At 43.3% G+C, this 16,996-nt stretch overlaps 1 protein-coding gene across 1 annotated transcript in view; it reads left to right on the top strand.

Moving 5' to 3' along the window:
* The window catches only part of DDX52 (DExD-box helicase 52), a gene marked incomplete in the record, with an annotated part of 916,355 nt that overhangs the window by 776,069 nt on the left and 123,290 nt on the right, over nucleotides 1–16,996 (top strand). Inside the window, 1 exon segment of the mRNA XM_044054582.1 lies at nucleotides 15,594–15,686. Coding sequence (XP_043910517.1) covers nucleotides 15,594–15,686 — 93 coding nt within the window.

Here is a 16,996-nt window from a genome sequence, read left to right as displayed (position 1 = left end):
ATATATATATATGTATATATATATTTTGGAAAATGTTTGGAATTTATTGCATTCGGCTGATGCTTTTATACCCCAGACGCTCTGACGTCGGGGAAAGTGCGACATCAGCCGAGGCCAGACCCAGACTTTGGAATCCGGCCGACCGAAGGGCTGCCTGAGGCAGGACAACCCATATGTTATGACTGCAGATGCATACCTATTGGACATCTACATTTATGGTAGGTACAAAACTGTACTTTCCATCCCTAGTCAGGCTTCATGATTTCTCTCCCTCTGTGACTCATATTCTTACATAAACCCTCCACTAGAAAATTATACACCAGCAAATGGAGAAGGTTTTCTATATGGGCTGAGGAAAGGAAAGTTGACCCTTATACTGCATCTATTCCAGTGGTATTGGAATTCTTGTCTGAAATTTTTCACCAGGGATCTGTGGCTGCCACAATCAGGGTTCAGTTGACAGCGATTTCAAATTTCCATCTGGGTCAACAGGATTCCAATCTGATGTCACATAGATTATGCAAGACCTTCCTCAAAGGTACCACTTTAAGATGCCCCCCTTCAGGAACCGGTTGCTCCATGGGACTTGAATTTGTTCTATCCAAATTAACGTCTCCACCCTTTGAGCCAGCCCATTCATCTCCTTTGAAATTTCTGTCTTGGAAGACTTTGTTTCTGGTGGCAATCACATCTGCTAGAAGAGTTTCACAGTTACAAGCACTGTCTGTCAAACCCCCTTATTTGATATTTCACAAAGACAGAGTATCTCTTTGTACTAATCCATCCTTTGTCCCCAAGGTGTGCTCCCATAACAATTTGAACCAATCTATAGAGCTTCCGGTGTTCTTCCCTAGTCATTCCAACGCAGCAGAGTGCAGATTTCATCAGTTGGATGTTCACAGACAATTACGGTTTTATTTGCACCAAACCACGGAATTCAGGAAGTCAGACCAGTTATTTATTTCCTTCTCTGACTCCAGATTAGGTCTCCCAGTTTCCAAAGTGACCCTGTCTCATTGGATCTCCAGTTGTATAGCTTACATTTACTCTTCTGATGGTAAGCCTTTACCTTTCAAAATTAAGGCTCATTCAACGAGATCTCAGTCTACTTCTGCAGCCTTTCAAGCTAAGGTCCCAATTGATGATATGTGCAGCAGCAACTTTGGCTACCCCTCACACATTTATTACTCATTACAAATTGGATTTGACCTCCAGGGGTAGAGCATCCTTTGGTTCCACGGTACTCAGGAATATTTTTCCTGAGCCACCCAAGAATAAGGTGCTATAGACGCCGTCCCATATGTAAGAATGAAGGTGAGATAGGACTACAGAACATAAAGAAGTTATGTACTCACCATAACGTTCCATGTTTGTAGTCCATCTCGCCCTTCATTCTTATGAACCCACCCTAGAAGGATCTGGAGACAGAAAAAAAATATCATCATTAAGTGGAGACCTTTTATTATTGGGTTCTTTCTGCATGGTTTTGTTATGTCTCTATAGTTAGCAAACAAGATCTGGGATTGTACTGGTGCACCATGGGATACCTACCTAGCCACGAGCCAACTAGAAGACTTTGAGCTTGCAAAAAGGCCAAGTCGGAGCAGAGGATTGGCACCGAACCCATATGTAAGAATGAAGGGCGAGATGGACTACAAACATGGAACGTTATGATGAGTACATAACTTCTTTTTTTAGTAAGTTTAGCTCAAGCTGGCTAACAGTTTGAGCATGTGAAAGGTGCCCTGAACCTTTGGAAGCTGTCCTGCTATTTCTTATGCAGGCTGTAACACATGTAGGTTAGACTACTGCAGCAGTGATCATTTAAATGTCTACAGTTTTACTTGTCAACATTAGTTTCTCTTGCTGTAAGGTATTTTAAGTACTTTGCTTCCACTATGCCCAATTTACTTTTCTTAGCATTGTCTAAGCTTTCCTGTGTTTTTTTTTGTTTGTTTTAGATTTTAAGTCTGCACTTTTGGTAAGGGAGACTACCAGTCCCCAAGTGGGGCTTCATTATGTTATCCATCAGCTTTTCAAATGTAGCTGAAGATGCACGTAGTCCAGATGATAACACTGTGTACTGAAGAAGACGGACAGGGGTTGCAGAGGGGGGTAAATGGTGTATGCCAAGTATTTGCATCTATATTACCTGATCAAAAGTTTAGGTTAGCGAATACCTAAACATCAATCTGGTAATATCGAAAAATTAAAACAGTGAATGGCCAATTTAAAGTAGGGAATCAATTCCCTTGCCCCCAAACCCCCCTAACTAAATATGCCAACTCCGAGATCGCTCTACAGTGGGGAAAGGGGCAAAATCTATATAATGGCCAAGGGAATTCTTTCCCCGTGTTAAATTGGCCATTCACGTTTTTTTTGCTTTTGATATTATCAGATCGACGTTTAGGTATTCGCTAACTTAAACATTCGATCAGGTAATAGGAACCTAAGTATTTGGCCTGTCCTCAGTTCTGTGTCAACTCATCAGTTGTGTGCATGGGATAGCTATTGAATTGTGAAGTGCCATACAGTTTCCCAAAGTCATTACAGAACCTGATAAGTTAGGCTTAGGCTGTATTCACCCCAACTCCTTTGTCACTCCTAGTTTAAGCGTTTTGGAACAACTCTTAGTAAATATGTTTGTGACTCTCTATACTGTTAAGATCTTGGTCTGACCTTCACCCCATTGTTGTCTGTATTGTATTCTGCTAGGTCAGTTCTCACATGTATTTCTGCAAACACTTTTTTCTTAAATTCTCGCAATTCCTTCCTGTGTGCATTTAACAAGGATTTCTCTAAGTGCACTTGGTTAGAGGTTCTGTGGTCATGAACTTCAGCTTGCAAGTTCAGTGCTGAATTTTCAGCTTTTTTTCTGTGCTTTCAGTACATTAATGTGATTTGTTGTTTCTCTTTTGTGATTGCCTAACCTTGTAGTTACGTTGCATTTATTCTTTCAGTCACCTCAAATGTCTCCTGCCACTTGGCCAGAATTTTGTCTTCCATGGAAGGCCCCTAACGCTAATACCTGATTTTCTGTATTAAAGTCTCTAAGTCAGGCATTCTTATTGCATTTCCCAAGTTGTCTGCGTGTGGTCCTTTACTGTGGGCATTGCCAGCTTTTACTTGTGTTACAAGTTTACAGTGTTCGCTCACACATTTAAAGGGCACCTCAAAACTGGAGAGGAAAAAACATGTTTTTCAGCATATCAGTGATTCTGTATTAGAATAAATGGTTATTTTCATATTTGTTATACCCAAAAATACCTTGAATGGGAGCTGCCATGAGTGTCATGATTTTGTTTTACAGTCAGTGCCTTTGAATTAGAGGGGCAGAGAGAAAGCCATATGATGAGGGGATCATTTACTGTGTTTTTTCTTTAATTAGAATATTGTGACTGCCTACTTTTGACTGTCTGCATCAGTCTGCATTTTTAATTACCTTGCTTCTTTGATTTCCATTAGTAGCAATCTCTTTACAGCATTTTAAGACATATTTGAATGATAGCCTTGAAAATGAGGGCAAGTTAATCACTGATGTTCATCGTGTTTCACTGTTGCAGTCATTACACTTGGGCTATCATGCTGGGAGGCGACTCGCGGTCGGCCAGAGTTCCAAAGTCTTGGTCCGGCGTCTGTTGCTGTCGCCTCCTCCCAGACGTCCGTGCGCCAGGGGGTATATAAGATGCAAACGACGCCATTTTCCCCAGTCTTTCTTGCCGCGCGGTGCCCAAAGCAAAAGCAGTTCGCAAGTGCCGGTCGGCCGACTCTTGAGATTTTCGAATTCGAATTTCAGAACCGAAGTCTTCAATAAAGCCAAGTACCCCATTGGGGAAACTTTTTCTTGCCTCAGACCGATGTCAGTAAAAGTTAATAATTGTATTTCTTGTGGGAAGCAAATACCTCATAAGGATTTTCATTCTTACTGTATTCCTTGCCTAGGCCCTGACCACAACGTCACTAGTTGTCGGTTTTGTGCTAGATTTAACAAACGCACTATTAAACGTCGGTTTGATTTTGCATTGCATTACTTTGGCCGAAGGTTCAATTATACAATGCCGTCGGAACAGCTGACGACCGGAATTCACAAAAAATGCAAAGACAAGGATAAGGACAGGCATCCGAGGTCCAAAACCGATGACGAAGCCTCTTCTAGGCCAGTCGCCGGTTCTCAGTGAGGCGCTTTCGCAGCCCGTGACACCCGCTACCTCAGAGCCTCAGGCCACCTCCAACTCCCACGTGGAGACAACTAGGCCTCTGGAAACTCAAGGTATTGGGCCTATGGAAACTAATCACTCAGATGGGTCCGGAGCCACTGAGCAGGCACCGGCTTCTGAGGGTGTTTTCAGACCTTCACAGCTAACCTTCAAAACAACTAAGTCTAAAACACCATTAAAGACAAAGAAACAAGTACAGCATTCTCCTGGGCAGTCCTCCATGCCTAAGAAACAGATGCTCAAAATGTCCGAAGACCTAATTACTCTGATCAGGGGTTCCCATCCCCCTCCTGATAAAAGGCCTAGGCAGGATACAGACTATGACTCTTCTGATCAGGTTTCCCTTTCCTCTGACTCCTCTTCAGACCAGGGATACTCTATCTCCCCCTATGACGACTCTGATGCTGAAAAATCCATTCCTTCAGCCTCTCCTCCTGAGGATTACTCTTTTGGGGAAACTTTACATACTATGAGGGAGCATTTCCATTGGGAGAGCCAGGATTATTCAGAATCCAATAAAAGGCTCAGAGATTTTCTTTTATTACCTCAGCACAGGCCCCTTGCTATTCCGCCTGTGTTAGATATTGTGGATGATGTGTTCTCTGAATCTAGTTTAACTCCTGATTCTTTGCCCCCAGCTCCTGTCAAGCCAGACAGGTACTACAGAGTCCCTGACTCTCACAAATGTTTTTATAAAAACCCTGCTGCTGACCCAGAAACTATTTCCAAGGGTCCCAAAGGGGTAAAGGCTTAAACTGCTAAAAATTCAGTCCCCTCTGACAGGGATTCCAGAGCATTGGATAGATGGGGGGGGGAGAAAGTTTACACTTCTGCAACTTTAGCAGTAAAGGCTTTAAATTGCCAGTTCCACATGCTTAAATACCAACAATATTTAATGTCTCTGTTAAAACAGAAAATGTTTACAAGCTCAGAAGGTACTGATTATAGGGAAATGCAGGATTTATTGCATGCAGCTGAACAAGTAGGAAAACATACTCTGCAATGTGGCTTTGATTCATTAGAGGCGTCTTGCAGAGCCGCGGTTACAGGATCTGTGATTCGAAGGCATGCTTGGTTAAAAGAACAAAGTTTACCTGATCATGTTAAGGCAAAATTATTGGATGCACCTTTACAGCATGATATTTTGTTTGGTATTAAGGCAGAAGAGGTGTCAAAGAAAATGGAGGATAAAGCAAAATCTATGCAAACAGTGAAGGATTTCTTACAGGTACAGCCACCTAGATTTATCAGAAATTGGCTTTCAAAAAATTGGTCCTTTCCAGTGTCAGACAGACCACAAAGAGGCAGATACAGACGCCCAAGAGGCAGATCTCAGCCCTAAGGCTCTTACAGACCATGACAGTGGGGTGCTTCAACCCCAAAAGGAGGAGAAGACAAGTCACAATCTTATAGGAAACAGTCCCAATGACTTCCCCTTCCAAATCCAAGCACTTACCTTTTGGAAGCTCCCTTAGGGGGGAAAACTAGCACTTTTTTCACAAAATTGTCATATAATCACACAAGACAAATGGGTTCTGAATATTGTTTCTCAAGGTTACAGGTTCCACTTTCACACTCTACCAAAGCTAAAACGAATGCCAGACCTGCCACAAAATCAATGGGCAGAGGCACAAAAACAAATTACAGCCCTCATGGTCATGAGAGCTATTCAAAAAGTGCCACAACAGGAACAAGGACAAGGATTTTACTCAAGACTTTTCTTGGTCCCCAGAAAGGACAAAGCCTGGAGACCCATACTGGATCTATCTATTCTAAATACTTACCTGGATGTTCTGAAATTCAAAATGTTGACTTTACAGCAACTTCTTCCCATGCTGGGCAAGAAGGCTTGGCTTGTTAGTCTGGACCTCAGAGGCATACCTGCATGTCCCAATCAGACAAAATTGCAGAAGATATTCAGATTCATAGCTGGCACAATTCATTACAAATTCTCTGCACTGCCCTTTGGTTTATCTACTGCGCCCAGGGTCTTCACAAAATGTCTGGCACCAGTAATTGCATTTTGCAGACAAAAAGGAATTCAAATATATCCCTACTTGGACGACTGCCTTATTCAAGCAGAGAGCAAGGATGTTCTACTAAATCATCTGGCGTTTGTAAAAATTAATTATGGGCCTAGGATACACTATAAACAAAAAGAAGTCAAAACTAGTGCCCTCACAAGAGATAATATTCTTGGGTGCAAGCTTAAATACAACTGCCCAGATGGCTTATCTCACGCCAGACAAGCAAAGACAACTGACACAGTACTTTCAATTGATGGCAACAAAAACCCAACTCCCTGCAAGAAAAATTCTGCAGGCCTTGGGGTTCATGGCGTCCTGCATACTACTAATACCATATGCCAGACTGCATATGAGGAAGTTACAATGGTATCTAAAAAGTGTTTGGACTCAACACTGTCACAGTTTGGAAGCAATGATACCACTTATTCCCTGCCTACAACAGGAGTTTTTTTGGTGGACACGGGCATGTCACCACAACAAGGGACAGCCTTTCACTTTACCCACAGCCAGGCAGACACTTACAACAGATGCATCGGATTACGCCTGGGGAGCACATATGGAAGGAAAATGTATTCAGGGCAAGTGGGCCGCAGACCAAATGCATCTTCACATCAATTAAAAAGAGATGCTAGCTGTACAAAATGCCCCGACAGCTTTCAAGGACCTTCTGCATCCAGGACGACTTTTACTAAAGACGGACAATACCATAGTTATGTGGTACATAAACAAGCAAGGGGGCACACACTCCTACCCCCTCTGCAGACAAGCCATGACTTTGTGGAATACAGCACTGACTTATCAAATTCATCTGCAAGCACAATTCCTGCCAGGAAAGAAAAATACTCTGGCAGAGGACTTAAGCAGAAACATCATGGACCCTCATGAGGGGAAATTAAATCCACAAGTATTCAGCATGGTAACACAAAAATGGGGGTGCCCAGACATAGATCTTTTTGCTTCACCTCTGAACTGCCAACTACAGAAATTCTGCACAAGGACTTACCACACACAAGAATGGAAAGTGGATGCTCTCTCATTCAGCTGGAAAAGCCTAAAGGTTTATGCCTTCCCACCACTGCCTCTCCTTTCAAAGGTAATCCTAAAAGCCGGACAAGAGAGGCCAACAATGATCCTGATTGCCCCAGACTGGCCACACCAGCACTGGTACCCAATCTTAAAGAACTTGGCTCAATGCCCAGCATGGACTTTACATCCAATTCCTCACTTTCTGACTCAACAAAACAGTCAGATCCTGCACAGTCAGCTCAAAACCTCAAATCTGGCTGCATGGCAGATATCCTAGCCAAGCAGCCAACCCCTCTCTCTAAAGCTGTTATGGATGTCTTTTTGGAGGCCAGGAGGCCCAGCACCAGGAAAACCTACTCAGAAGAGTGGAAGAGATTCTGCGCCTGGAGCCAGGCTCAAGGCTTTGACCCTCTTGTTCCAAATATTCCTCAGATATTACAATACTTAACTGAGATGCTGGACAAAGGCCTATCCTTCTCATCAATTAAGATCCATGCCTCTGCAATTTCAGCTCATTATAACACCGGAACCTCCAATTTTCTCTCATCCATTACTAAGACAGTACCTCAGAGGGGCTAAAAACATAAGACCACCCCGGAGAGCACCAACACCAGCCTGGGACCTCAACTTTGTCTTGGAAAAACTAACTTTACCTCCTTTTGAGCCAGCCAATTCAGCGGAATTAAAATTTTTGTCATGGCAAACTGCTCTGCTACTAGCAATAACTTCAGCACGAAGAGTCTCAGAGCTACAGGCATTAATGGCAGTGGAACCTTTCATCATTTTTCATCGACAGGGTTTCCTTAAGAACAAACCCTACATTTATGCCAAAGGTGGTATCCAGTGTGGCTCTTAACCAAACTATTCACTTGCCAACATTTTATCCAAATCCCCAGAATAAAGGGGAGAGACTTCTGCATTCATTGGACATTCACAGGCAGTTACGTTTCTACTTGGACAAAACAAAAGCTTTCAGGAAAACTAAGCAACTGTTTGCAGCATATGCTGCAGGATCACAGGGAAAACCTATTTCAAAGCAGACTATTTCAAAGTGGATAGGATACTGTATCCATTTCTGCTACACACAACATGGAAAAAACAGTGCCTAACAACATTAGGCCACATTCTACCAGGGCAACAGCCACCTCAGCAGCCTTTCTTAGAGGAGTACCAACCAAGGATATTTTGGAAGCTGCAACTTGGAGTTTAGTGCACACCTTTACCAAGCATTACCACTTGCCTCTTTACTCTAAATCCAGAGCAGGCTTTGCCACTGCAGTGCTGCAGGGCCTCATAGTCACTCCAAATCCTTTATAGACCCAGCCACCCAACCTCAGCTTTGGGATTCAACCCAAGTGTAATGACTGCAACAGTGAAACAAGAACATAGTACGGTTTTGTACCTACCATAAATGTAGATGTTCGAGTGCATTCACTGTTGCAATCCAGGTTACCCACCCTCCATCCCCACTTACTTTGCTGGGACTTATCTATGTCTTTATATCCTGTACAACTTGTATACAACCTATGTGGTATATTTGCTTGTAAATAAGGGTATTGTTTATTTACTGTATGTTTTGATTAGCAATATGTATTGCCTATCTATTTGGGGGCACCTGACATCTGGGACAAGAAAAACTGAAGAAAATGGCGTCGGTTGCATCTTATATACCCCTGGTGCACTGACGTCAGGGAGGAGGCGACAGCAACCGACGCCGGACCAAGACTTTGGAACTCTAGCCAACTGCAGGTCGCCTGCCAGCAGGATAGCCCAAGTGTAATGACTGCAACAGTGAATACACTCGAACATCTACATTTATGGTAGGTACAAAACTGTACTTTTTCAAGTAACAAGTGTAGTTCAGTATTCGTGTGAGAAATCTGACCCCTTTTGATTAAAAGGTGTTACTTGTGAGGTGTGATGCTGGCAATCTTTGTTTGATAAAGAACATGTAAATGTCATTGCTTTCTTTGGCTGTCTATTTAGAATGTGACTTAACCTAATTACTCTTCCACTCTTAGTAGCCTTCATGGTGTAACAGATTAGACAAATGCATGAAAGAAAGGCAAACTGAAATGAGGTCAGACACAAGTAAATGGAGACATTGTTAAATGATGTTTTTCTTTGTATGACCTGTTTAGTGTTGGATTACAGGGAAGGAAAATCACTTCCTGGAAATGAAAACTTAATGGTGATGATGTCCTTCAAGGATGCATCTGCAGTCCTAACAAATGGGTTGTCTTGTCGTCAGGCAGCCCTTCGGTCGGCCGGATTCCAAAGTCTGGGTCTGGCCTCGGCTGGTGTCGCACTTCACCCAACGTCATCTCTGCTGGTCTTCGGGTATAAAGGCATCAGCAGACGCCATTTTCCTCTGTCTTTCTTGCCGCGTGGCGCCCGAAGCAGAAGCTGTTCGCAAGTGCCGGTCGGTCAGATCCAGAGATTACTACTACCGAATACTACTTCGAAGACTTCTAAAAAGCTAAGTACCCCGTTGGGGACTCTTTCTTGCCTCAGCCGATGTCAGAAAAAGTGAATAACTGTTTAACTTGTGGGAAACAAATACCTCATAAAGATTTCCACTCTTACTGCTTACCTTGTTTAGGCCCAGACCACGACGTAGCAGCCTGTTTAGCCTGTGCTTCTTTCAACCGACGAACGCTTAGGCGCCGGTCGGAGTTTGCTGAACAGTTTTTCGGCTCAGATTTTGCGTACATTATGCCGTCGGATCCTCTGACTTCTCAAATTGTTAAGAAACGCAAAGAAAAAGACCGACACTCGCGGTCCGCGGTTTCGGCCGGAACCACGGGTAAGCAAACGCGAGTGTCTCGGTTTCGGCGAAACCGAGCAACGGGTCAATCTTCAGCGAATCCATGACTACTACCGAGGCTCCTGCTACCCTAGTTGAATCGGCCTCTGAAGTTTTGCCTATTAATGTGGTTCCTCTAGAATTATCGGACACCATCCCTTTGGATGTCTCTACCCCAGCACGTTGTGCTGTTAGGCCTCCTGCAGCCATGTCTATTAAGGCCTTTGCCAGGGCTAAAGCAGCCAAATCTGCTAAATCTGTGCCTGTTAAGCCCCCCTCACACAGGCCCAGTTCCAGTTCTCAAATGCTTACTCTGGCAGAGGATCTCATCTCTTTAATAAGGGGATCCCAATCTCACCCAGACAGGGCCTCTCAGCCTCCAGAAAAGAGACCTAGAGCAGAGCCCCCTGAGCCAGTGTCCTCAGATGATTCTTCTGATGATTCAGACAATACAGACCATCCAGAGGCTCCTTTTTCTACTTATGAAGATTCCGATGCTGAAGAATCTATTCCTTCTGCCTCTCCACCAGAGGAATTTTCCTTTGGGGAAACCTTACATGCCATGAGAGAGCAATTTCAATGGCAGGGACAAGATTTCTCTGATTCAAGAAAAAGGCTTAGGACCTTTCTACATTTACCGCAACATAGGCCCTTAGCTATACCTCCAGTTCTTCCTGTTGTGGATGATGCATTTAATGATGCTTGCACTGCTCCTGATACTTTACCTCCAGCCCCTGCCAAGCCCGATAGGTTTTACAGGGTACCGGACACTCATCACCACCTATACAAGGCTCCCCTTGCAGATCCTGAGACTATCTCCCAGGGGCTTAAGGCAGTAGCTTTGACCTCAGCAAAAAACCCTCTCCCTTCTGAAAGGGAATCCAGGTCCTTAGAGAGATGGGGTAAAAAAGTTTACACCTCTGCTACTCTCTCAGCTAGAGCTTTGAACTGTCAGTTTCATATGATCCAATACCAAGACTTTATGCTTGATCAGTTAACTAAGAAACTGTCCTCTGATGATTCCTTAGATAAGAAATATGTTTTAGAAATGGTGAATAACATTCAGCAGGTTAGTAACCATTCTTTAAAATGTGGCTATGATGCACTGGAGGCTTCATTTAGATCAGCCATGACTGGCACAGTTATAAGAAGGCATGCATGGTTGAAAGAACGGGTCTTGCCGGATCATGTTAAAGCAAAGCTATTAGATGCTCCTATGGATAAGGTCAGTCTATTTGGTTCTCCTGCCCAGCAAGTAATGAAGAAAATGGAAGAGAAGGCAAAATCTGTACAAACAGTTAAAGATTTCTTACAGGTTCAGCCCCAAGGTTTAGCAGGAACTGGCCTTCCAAAATTGGTCCTTTCCAGACTCCTCTAAATCTCAGAGAGGCAGGAATAGACGTTCCAGAGGCAGAAATCAATCCAGAGGAGGTGCCTACAGAGGATGCCAGTGGCAAGGCAATAACCAACGAGGCACAGACACAACCACTGCCACTGCAACAGGACAATCACAGTGACTTGGCTCTGACACCGCCTACCAGGGAACAAATAGCAGCACCCTTAGGCGGAAAGTTAGCCTTATTTTCAAAAATTGTCACTATATCACAAGAGACAAGTGGATCTTGCAAACTATAGACCAAGGCTACAGGTTTCATTTCCACACCTTACCAGAAAAAAGAGGAATGCCAAACCTACCTCCAATCCTAAAAACGGTCGCTCTAAAACAGATAGCTCAATTAACAAAGATGAGAGCTGTGGAAAGGGTACCACCTACAGAACAGGGCAAAGGATTCTACTCCAGACTCTTCCTAGTACCAAGAAAAGAGAAAAGTTGGAGACCTATTCTCGACCTGTCCGCCTTAAACACATTCATCATTGTTCCAAAATTCAAAATGCTGACCCTACAGCAACTTCTTCCCATGCTGGGCAAGGAGTGTTGGCTGGTAACTCTAGATCTCAAGGAGGCATACCTGCACGTCCCCATACGACCAAATTGCAGAAGATACCTCAGATTTCTTGCAGGATCAGAGCATTATCAATTCTCAGCATTGCCCTTTGGCTTATCTACTGCCCAGAGTATTCACAAAATGCCTGGCATCAGTAATCGCTCATTGCAGGCTACAGGGAATCCAAATTTATCCATACCTGGACGACTTCCTGATACAAGCGGACAACAATAGCAAGCTGACAAAAGACTTACAAAGAGTCATTTGCTTACTACAAGCCCTGGGATACACAGTCAATTTAAAAAAGTCAAGACTGATACCATCCCAAACAAGAACATTCTTGGGTGCGGAATTGGACACAGTAAAACAGATGGCATTCCTAACTGCAGAAAAACAAGAACAACTCCCTCTTTACTTCTTGGCATTAACAAAGCAGAACAAACTAACAGCAAGGAAAGTACTGCAGGCCTTGGGCTTCATGGCATCATGCATAATCCTGGTCCCCCATGCCAGACTGCATATGAGAAAGCTACAGTGGTACCTAAAAAATTTATGGTCTCAACACAGGCACAGCTTAGAAACCGAAATACCACTAATCCCATGCCTGAAACAAGAGTTCCTATGGTGGGCTCAAGCATGCCAGTCAAACCCAGGCTTGCCCTTCCACAACTTTCAAGCAAGCCAAACCATCACAACGGACGCCTCAGACCTAGGTTGGGGCACACATGCTGAACAAATGCATACAAGGATTATGGACTCCAGACCAGCTGCACCTGCACATAAATCAAAAAGAAATGCTGGCAGTAAAACTAGCAATCCAGAATTTCAGACCATTCCTCAAAGAAGGCCATTTAATGATAAGGACAGACAACACCACAGTCATGTGGTACATCAACAAACAGGGAGGCACTCATTCATACCCCTATGCAGAATGACTCTGGACCTTTGGAATATGGCTCTGAGCTACAACATCCAGTTACAGGCAATATTTGTACCGGGAAAAGAAAACATCCTAGCAGACATGTTAAGCAGAACTACCTCGGATGCTCACGAATGGATGCTACACCCGGACATCTTCAAGGCCATCACAAAGAAATGGGGAATGCCACAAATAGACCTATTCGCATCCCCACTCAATCACCAGCTCAAGAAATTCTGCACAAGGACATACCACCCACTTGCATGGAAGATGGACTCTCTATCCTTCAGCTGGAAAGGCCTGACAGCATATGCATTTCCACCTCTTCCTTTGATGCACAAGGTACTACTGAAAATCAAAGAGGAACGTCCAAGGATAATTCTGATAGCTCCAAATTGGCCAAGACAACACTGGTATCCATTGCTGAGGAGCATGTCTCGGGGAGAACGTGGACACTACCCTGATGCCTTTGATGTTAACTCAGAACGACTACAACATCATGCATCCAAACCTAAAAACTCTGCAACTGACTGCCTGGAACATTACATAACAGCAACTAACCCAGATTTATCCCAAAGGGTTAAAGACGTTATCCTTGAGGCCCGCAGACCTTCAACAAGAAGGAACTATGCAGGAAAATGGAAAAGGTTTGTCATTTGGAGTACTGAAAGAGGAAAAGATGTGTCAAAGATCGATATTGCTAACATCCTGGAGTACTTGGCAGAGCTTCTCCATACAGGCCTGTCCTATTCCTCCATCAAGATACATGCATCAGCTATTTCTGCAGAATACAGCTTCGATCCCCCTGTCTTCTCACATCCTCTACTCAGGCAGTTCCTCAGAGGAATCAAGAATGTAAAACCTCCTAGGAAACCACCATTACCAGCATGGGACTTGAACTTTGTGCTAGAAAAATTGACACTCCTTCCATTTGAACCAGCAGCAACAGCAGATCTTCAACACCTATCCTGGAAAACTGCTTTCCTACTGGCAATTACTTCAGCAAGAAGGGTTTCGGAACTACAGGCCTTAATGGCAGTACAACCCTTCCTAATCTTCCATCAAAATAGAGTGTCCATGAGAACTAATCCTACATTTATGCCTAAGGTGGTATCCAGAGTGTCTCTAAACCAGGCAATCCACCTACCTACCTTCTTTCCCAATCCACAGAACAGGGGGAAAGACTGCTGCATACCTTGGATGTACATAGACAGTTGCGCTACTACCTGGACAGAACCAAGGGCAATAGAAAAACTGACCAGCTTTTAGTAGCTTATGCAACAGGAAGGGAAGGAAAAGCAATTTCCAAACAGACAATCTCCAAGTGGATAGGAAATTGCATAAGATTCTGTTACTCCTACCATGGAAAGCAAATTCCACAGAACATAAGACCTCACTGTACAAGGGCTACAGCCACTACCACAGCTTTCTTACGAGGAGTGGCTACCAAGGACATTATTGAGGCGGCTACTTGGACCTCCGTGCATACATTTGCCAAGCATTACAACTTACCTCTATACTCTAGATCCCGAGCAGGGTTTGCCACTGCTGTATTGCAAGGGATCCTAACTACACCATAATTCTTCTTCCTCCTCCCTAGTTTGGCTATGGTATTCTACCCATTTGTTAGGACTGCAGATGCATCCTTGAAGGACATAGTACAGTTTTGTACCTACCATAAATGTAGATGTCCGAACAGGATAGCATCTGCAGTCAGGATTACCCACCCTCCTTCCCTCTGTGGTACTCCTAGGGTATTTACCCTCCTAATAGCTAGCTAGGGGGGGATCTCTTATGGTGTATTTGTTTGTATATATGTACATACATGCTTATTTTTTGTGTTTGCCTACTATTTTTTTTGGAAACATTGGCATTTACCCAAAATTTAGTTTTCCAAGAGGGCAACTGGCATCTGGGGCAAGAAACACTGAGGAAAATGGCGTTGGCTGATGCCTTTATACCCGAAGACCAGCAGAGATGACGTTGGGTGAAGTGCGACACCAGCCGAGGCCAGACCCAGACTTTGGAATCCGGCCGACCGAAGGGCTGCCTGACGACAGGACAACCCATTTGTTAGGACTGCAGATGCTATCCTGTTCGGACATCTACATTTATGGTAGGTACAAAACTGTACTTTCTTCAAGTTTACCTAGCAGTTCATGCAGCCTTCTCAGGTGCGTGTGTTATACTGTATCTTGTGTGAGCAGGACTTGGAGCACCTCTGCAGCAAATGTGATGCACTTGTCACAAGTGAAGTTAGGTAGATCATTCTCACAAGTGTCTGGACTTATCTTCATATAGTTCTGCAGGAGTTACCTGCTGAGTTTATGAAAACCTGTAGACAGCTGTGCTGTAAACATATTCCTTTCTTTGTTGACTAGTGCTTGTTAATAGTCAGTGGCTGTATTGTACTCATGTAGGTGAGGTGCTTATTTAATTCTTATGTAATTTTTTATTTCTGATTTTATTTCCGCAACTTGTATAATTGTGTTAATTTTGTGTTGTTCTCAGATGCATGAAATCAGTTATGTTGGGGGGGTGCCATGTTTGTGGGGAAGAGAAGGAGTTTGCCTAGAAAGTAGATGAGAGGTTTGTTAGCATTGTGCATTGTCCTCCTTCCAAAGAAGCTTATTTTGTAATACTCTCTTTCAGTAAACAGAAGAAAAGAATGATGAAGAGACCTGTGAAACGGGAACACATCCTTACAACCCCACACCACTTCCTGAAGAAAGGCTCAAAGAAAAAGTATGTACCAGAAGAATTTAAACATTCTGACAAGAGACAAACACCAAATGTGTATTTAGTTCATTTGACAGCAATGACATGGTGTCAAGACTCGGCGTTAGTGTGCTGCATTACATTGTTTTTCTTTTCTTGGGGGAAAAAGAGATCATACAAATGTTTCATAATATAGTGCTCTACCTGTTGGAAAAGAAATTACAATTTCCATTGCTAATTACAGGAATATGCACCAGTGCTGTGGTATGATGGTGTTTATTTGCTATCAGCTGTGACACTCAAGGTTTGTATAGTAAGTCTGGTACACCGTCACCCTTTATGCCGGTTCCAGCTATCCACTGTGCAGGAGTTCTCATTCAGTCTTGGAATAACACTGCGGTCCATTCACATTTCACAAGTACATCGTGAAACTGTTTGAATTAGGCTGTTCACTCCTAGTCAGATAGGAGCACTTAAGTCACATTCCAATAAGGAGCAAAAGCTGTGGACCAGACAATACTTAAAGCAAGCTGCATCTGGGAGAGCATACATTCTGATTCCTCCCAGAAAGTTTTATAAGTGCTCTCTGTGGATTTGTTGTGTTGAAAATGTCAGCAGTGCCTTTGAGTCTATCGTAGCTAAATGTAGTTGAGTGAAAAAACATTTGGAGTCATATTTTAATTTATTTTTGCAAGGAAGTGGAGTACCTGAGGGTTAAATACGTATATTCTATGATGGGCATATAAGCATCACTTGACCCACCCATGTCTTCTGTTTCCTTGTGTTTTGTTTTTGTATTACCAGCAGTGGACAAGTTGCTGAGCTGTCCGTACTATTAGCCACCATCTGTTATTCCCTGGTCTGTTAGTGGAATGCTTTGTATGAAATAAATTTGATATGTATCCTTCATTTGAGGACATCACAGACTACATATACATTCTAAATGCTTTATCTGCACAACTTTTCTATGCAGTTTGGTCATGTCAGAATTCATAATGATATTCATAAGTCATTGCTGCATTAACACAAGTTTTATGGTATATTCTGAATAGAATATAACAGCTGGCCCTTCTTCCACAACCTTGGTCTCTCTCTGCTTATGTCCAGGCTGCTGGTTGCACAAGCTCCCAAGTGTAGCAGACCATCAGCCTGAGTGCCAAAAGGTGAGTACTTTCTTGCTGTCTTTGGAGAATGCTCCTCTTCCAAGCTTCAGAGGCTCGGCAGTCAGCCTACAGTCTTACATTGCTGAGCAGATAAGTTCCCTTTAAGGAAAACATTCCACAATATATATTCTGTGAAAAGTTTGCTGATTTCTGCGAGAAAAGTCACTTTTGATG

The sequence above is a fragment of the Protopterus annectens genome, chromosome 13.part0 (assembly GCF_019279795.1).
Source record: "Protopterus annectens isolate FY-2018-M chromosome 13.part0, PAN1.0, whole genome shotgun sequence".
Taxonomy (NCBI): Eukaryota; Metazoa; Chordata; order Ceratodontiformes; family Protopteridae; genus Protopterus; species Protopterus annectens.
The sequence above is the reverse complement of the archived record's forward strand: the minus strand, read 5'-3'. Positions and strand labels throughout refer to the sequence as shown.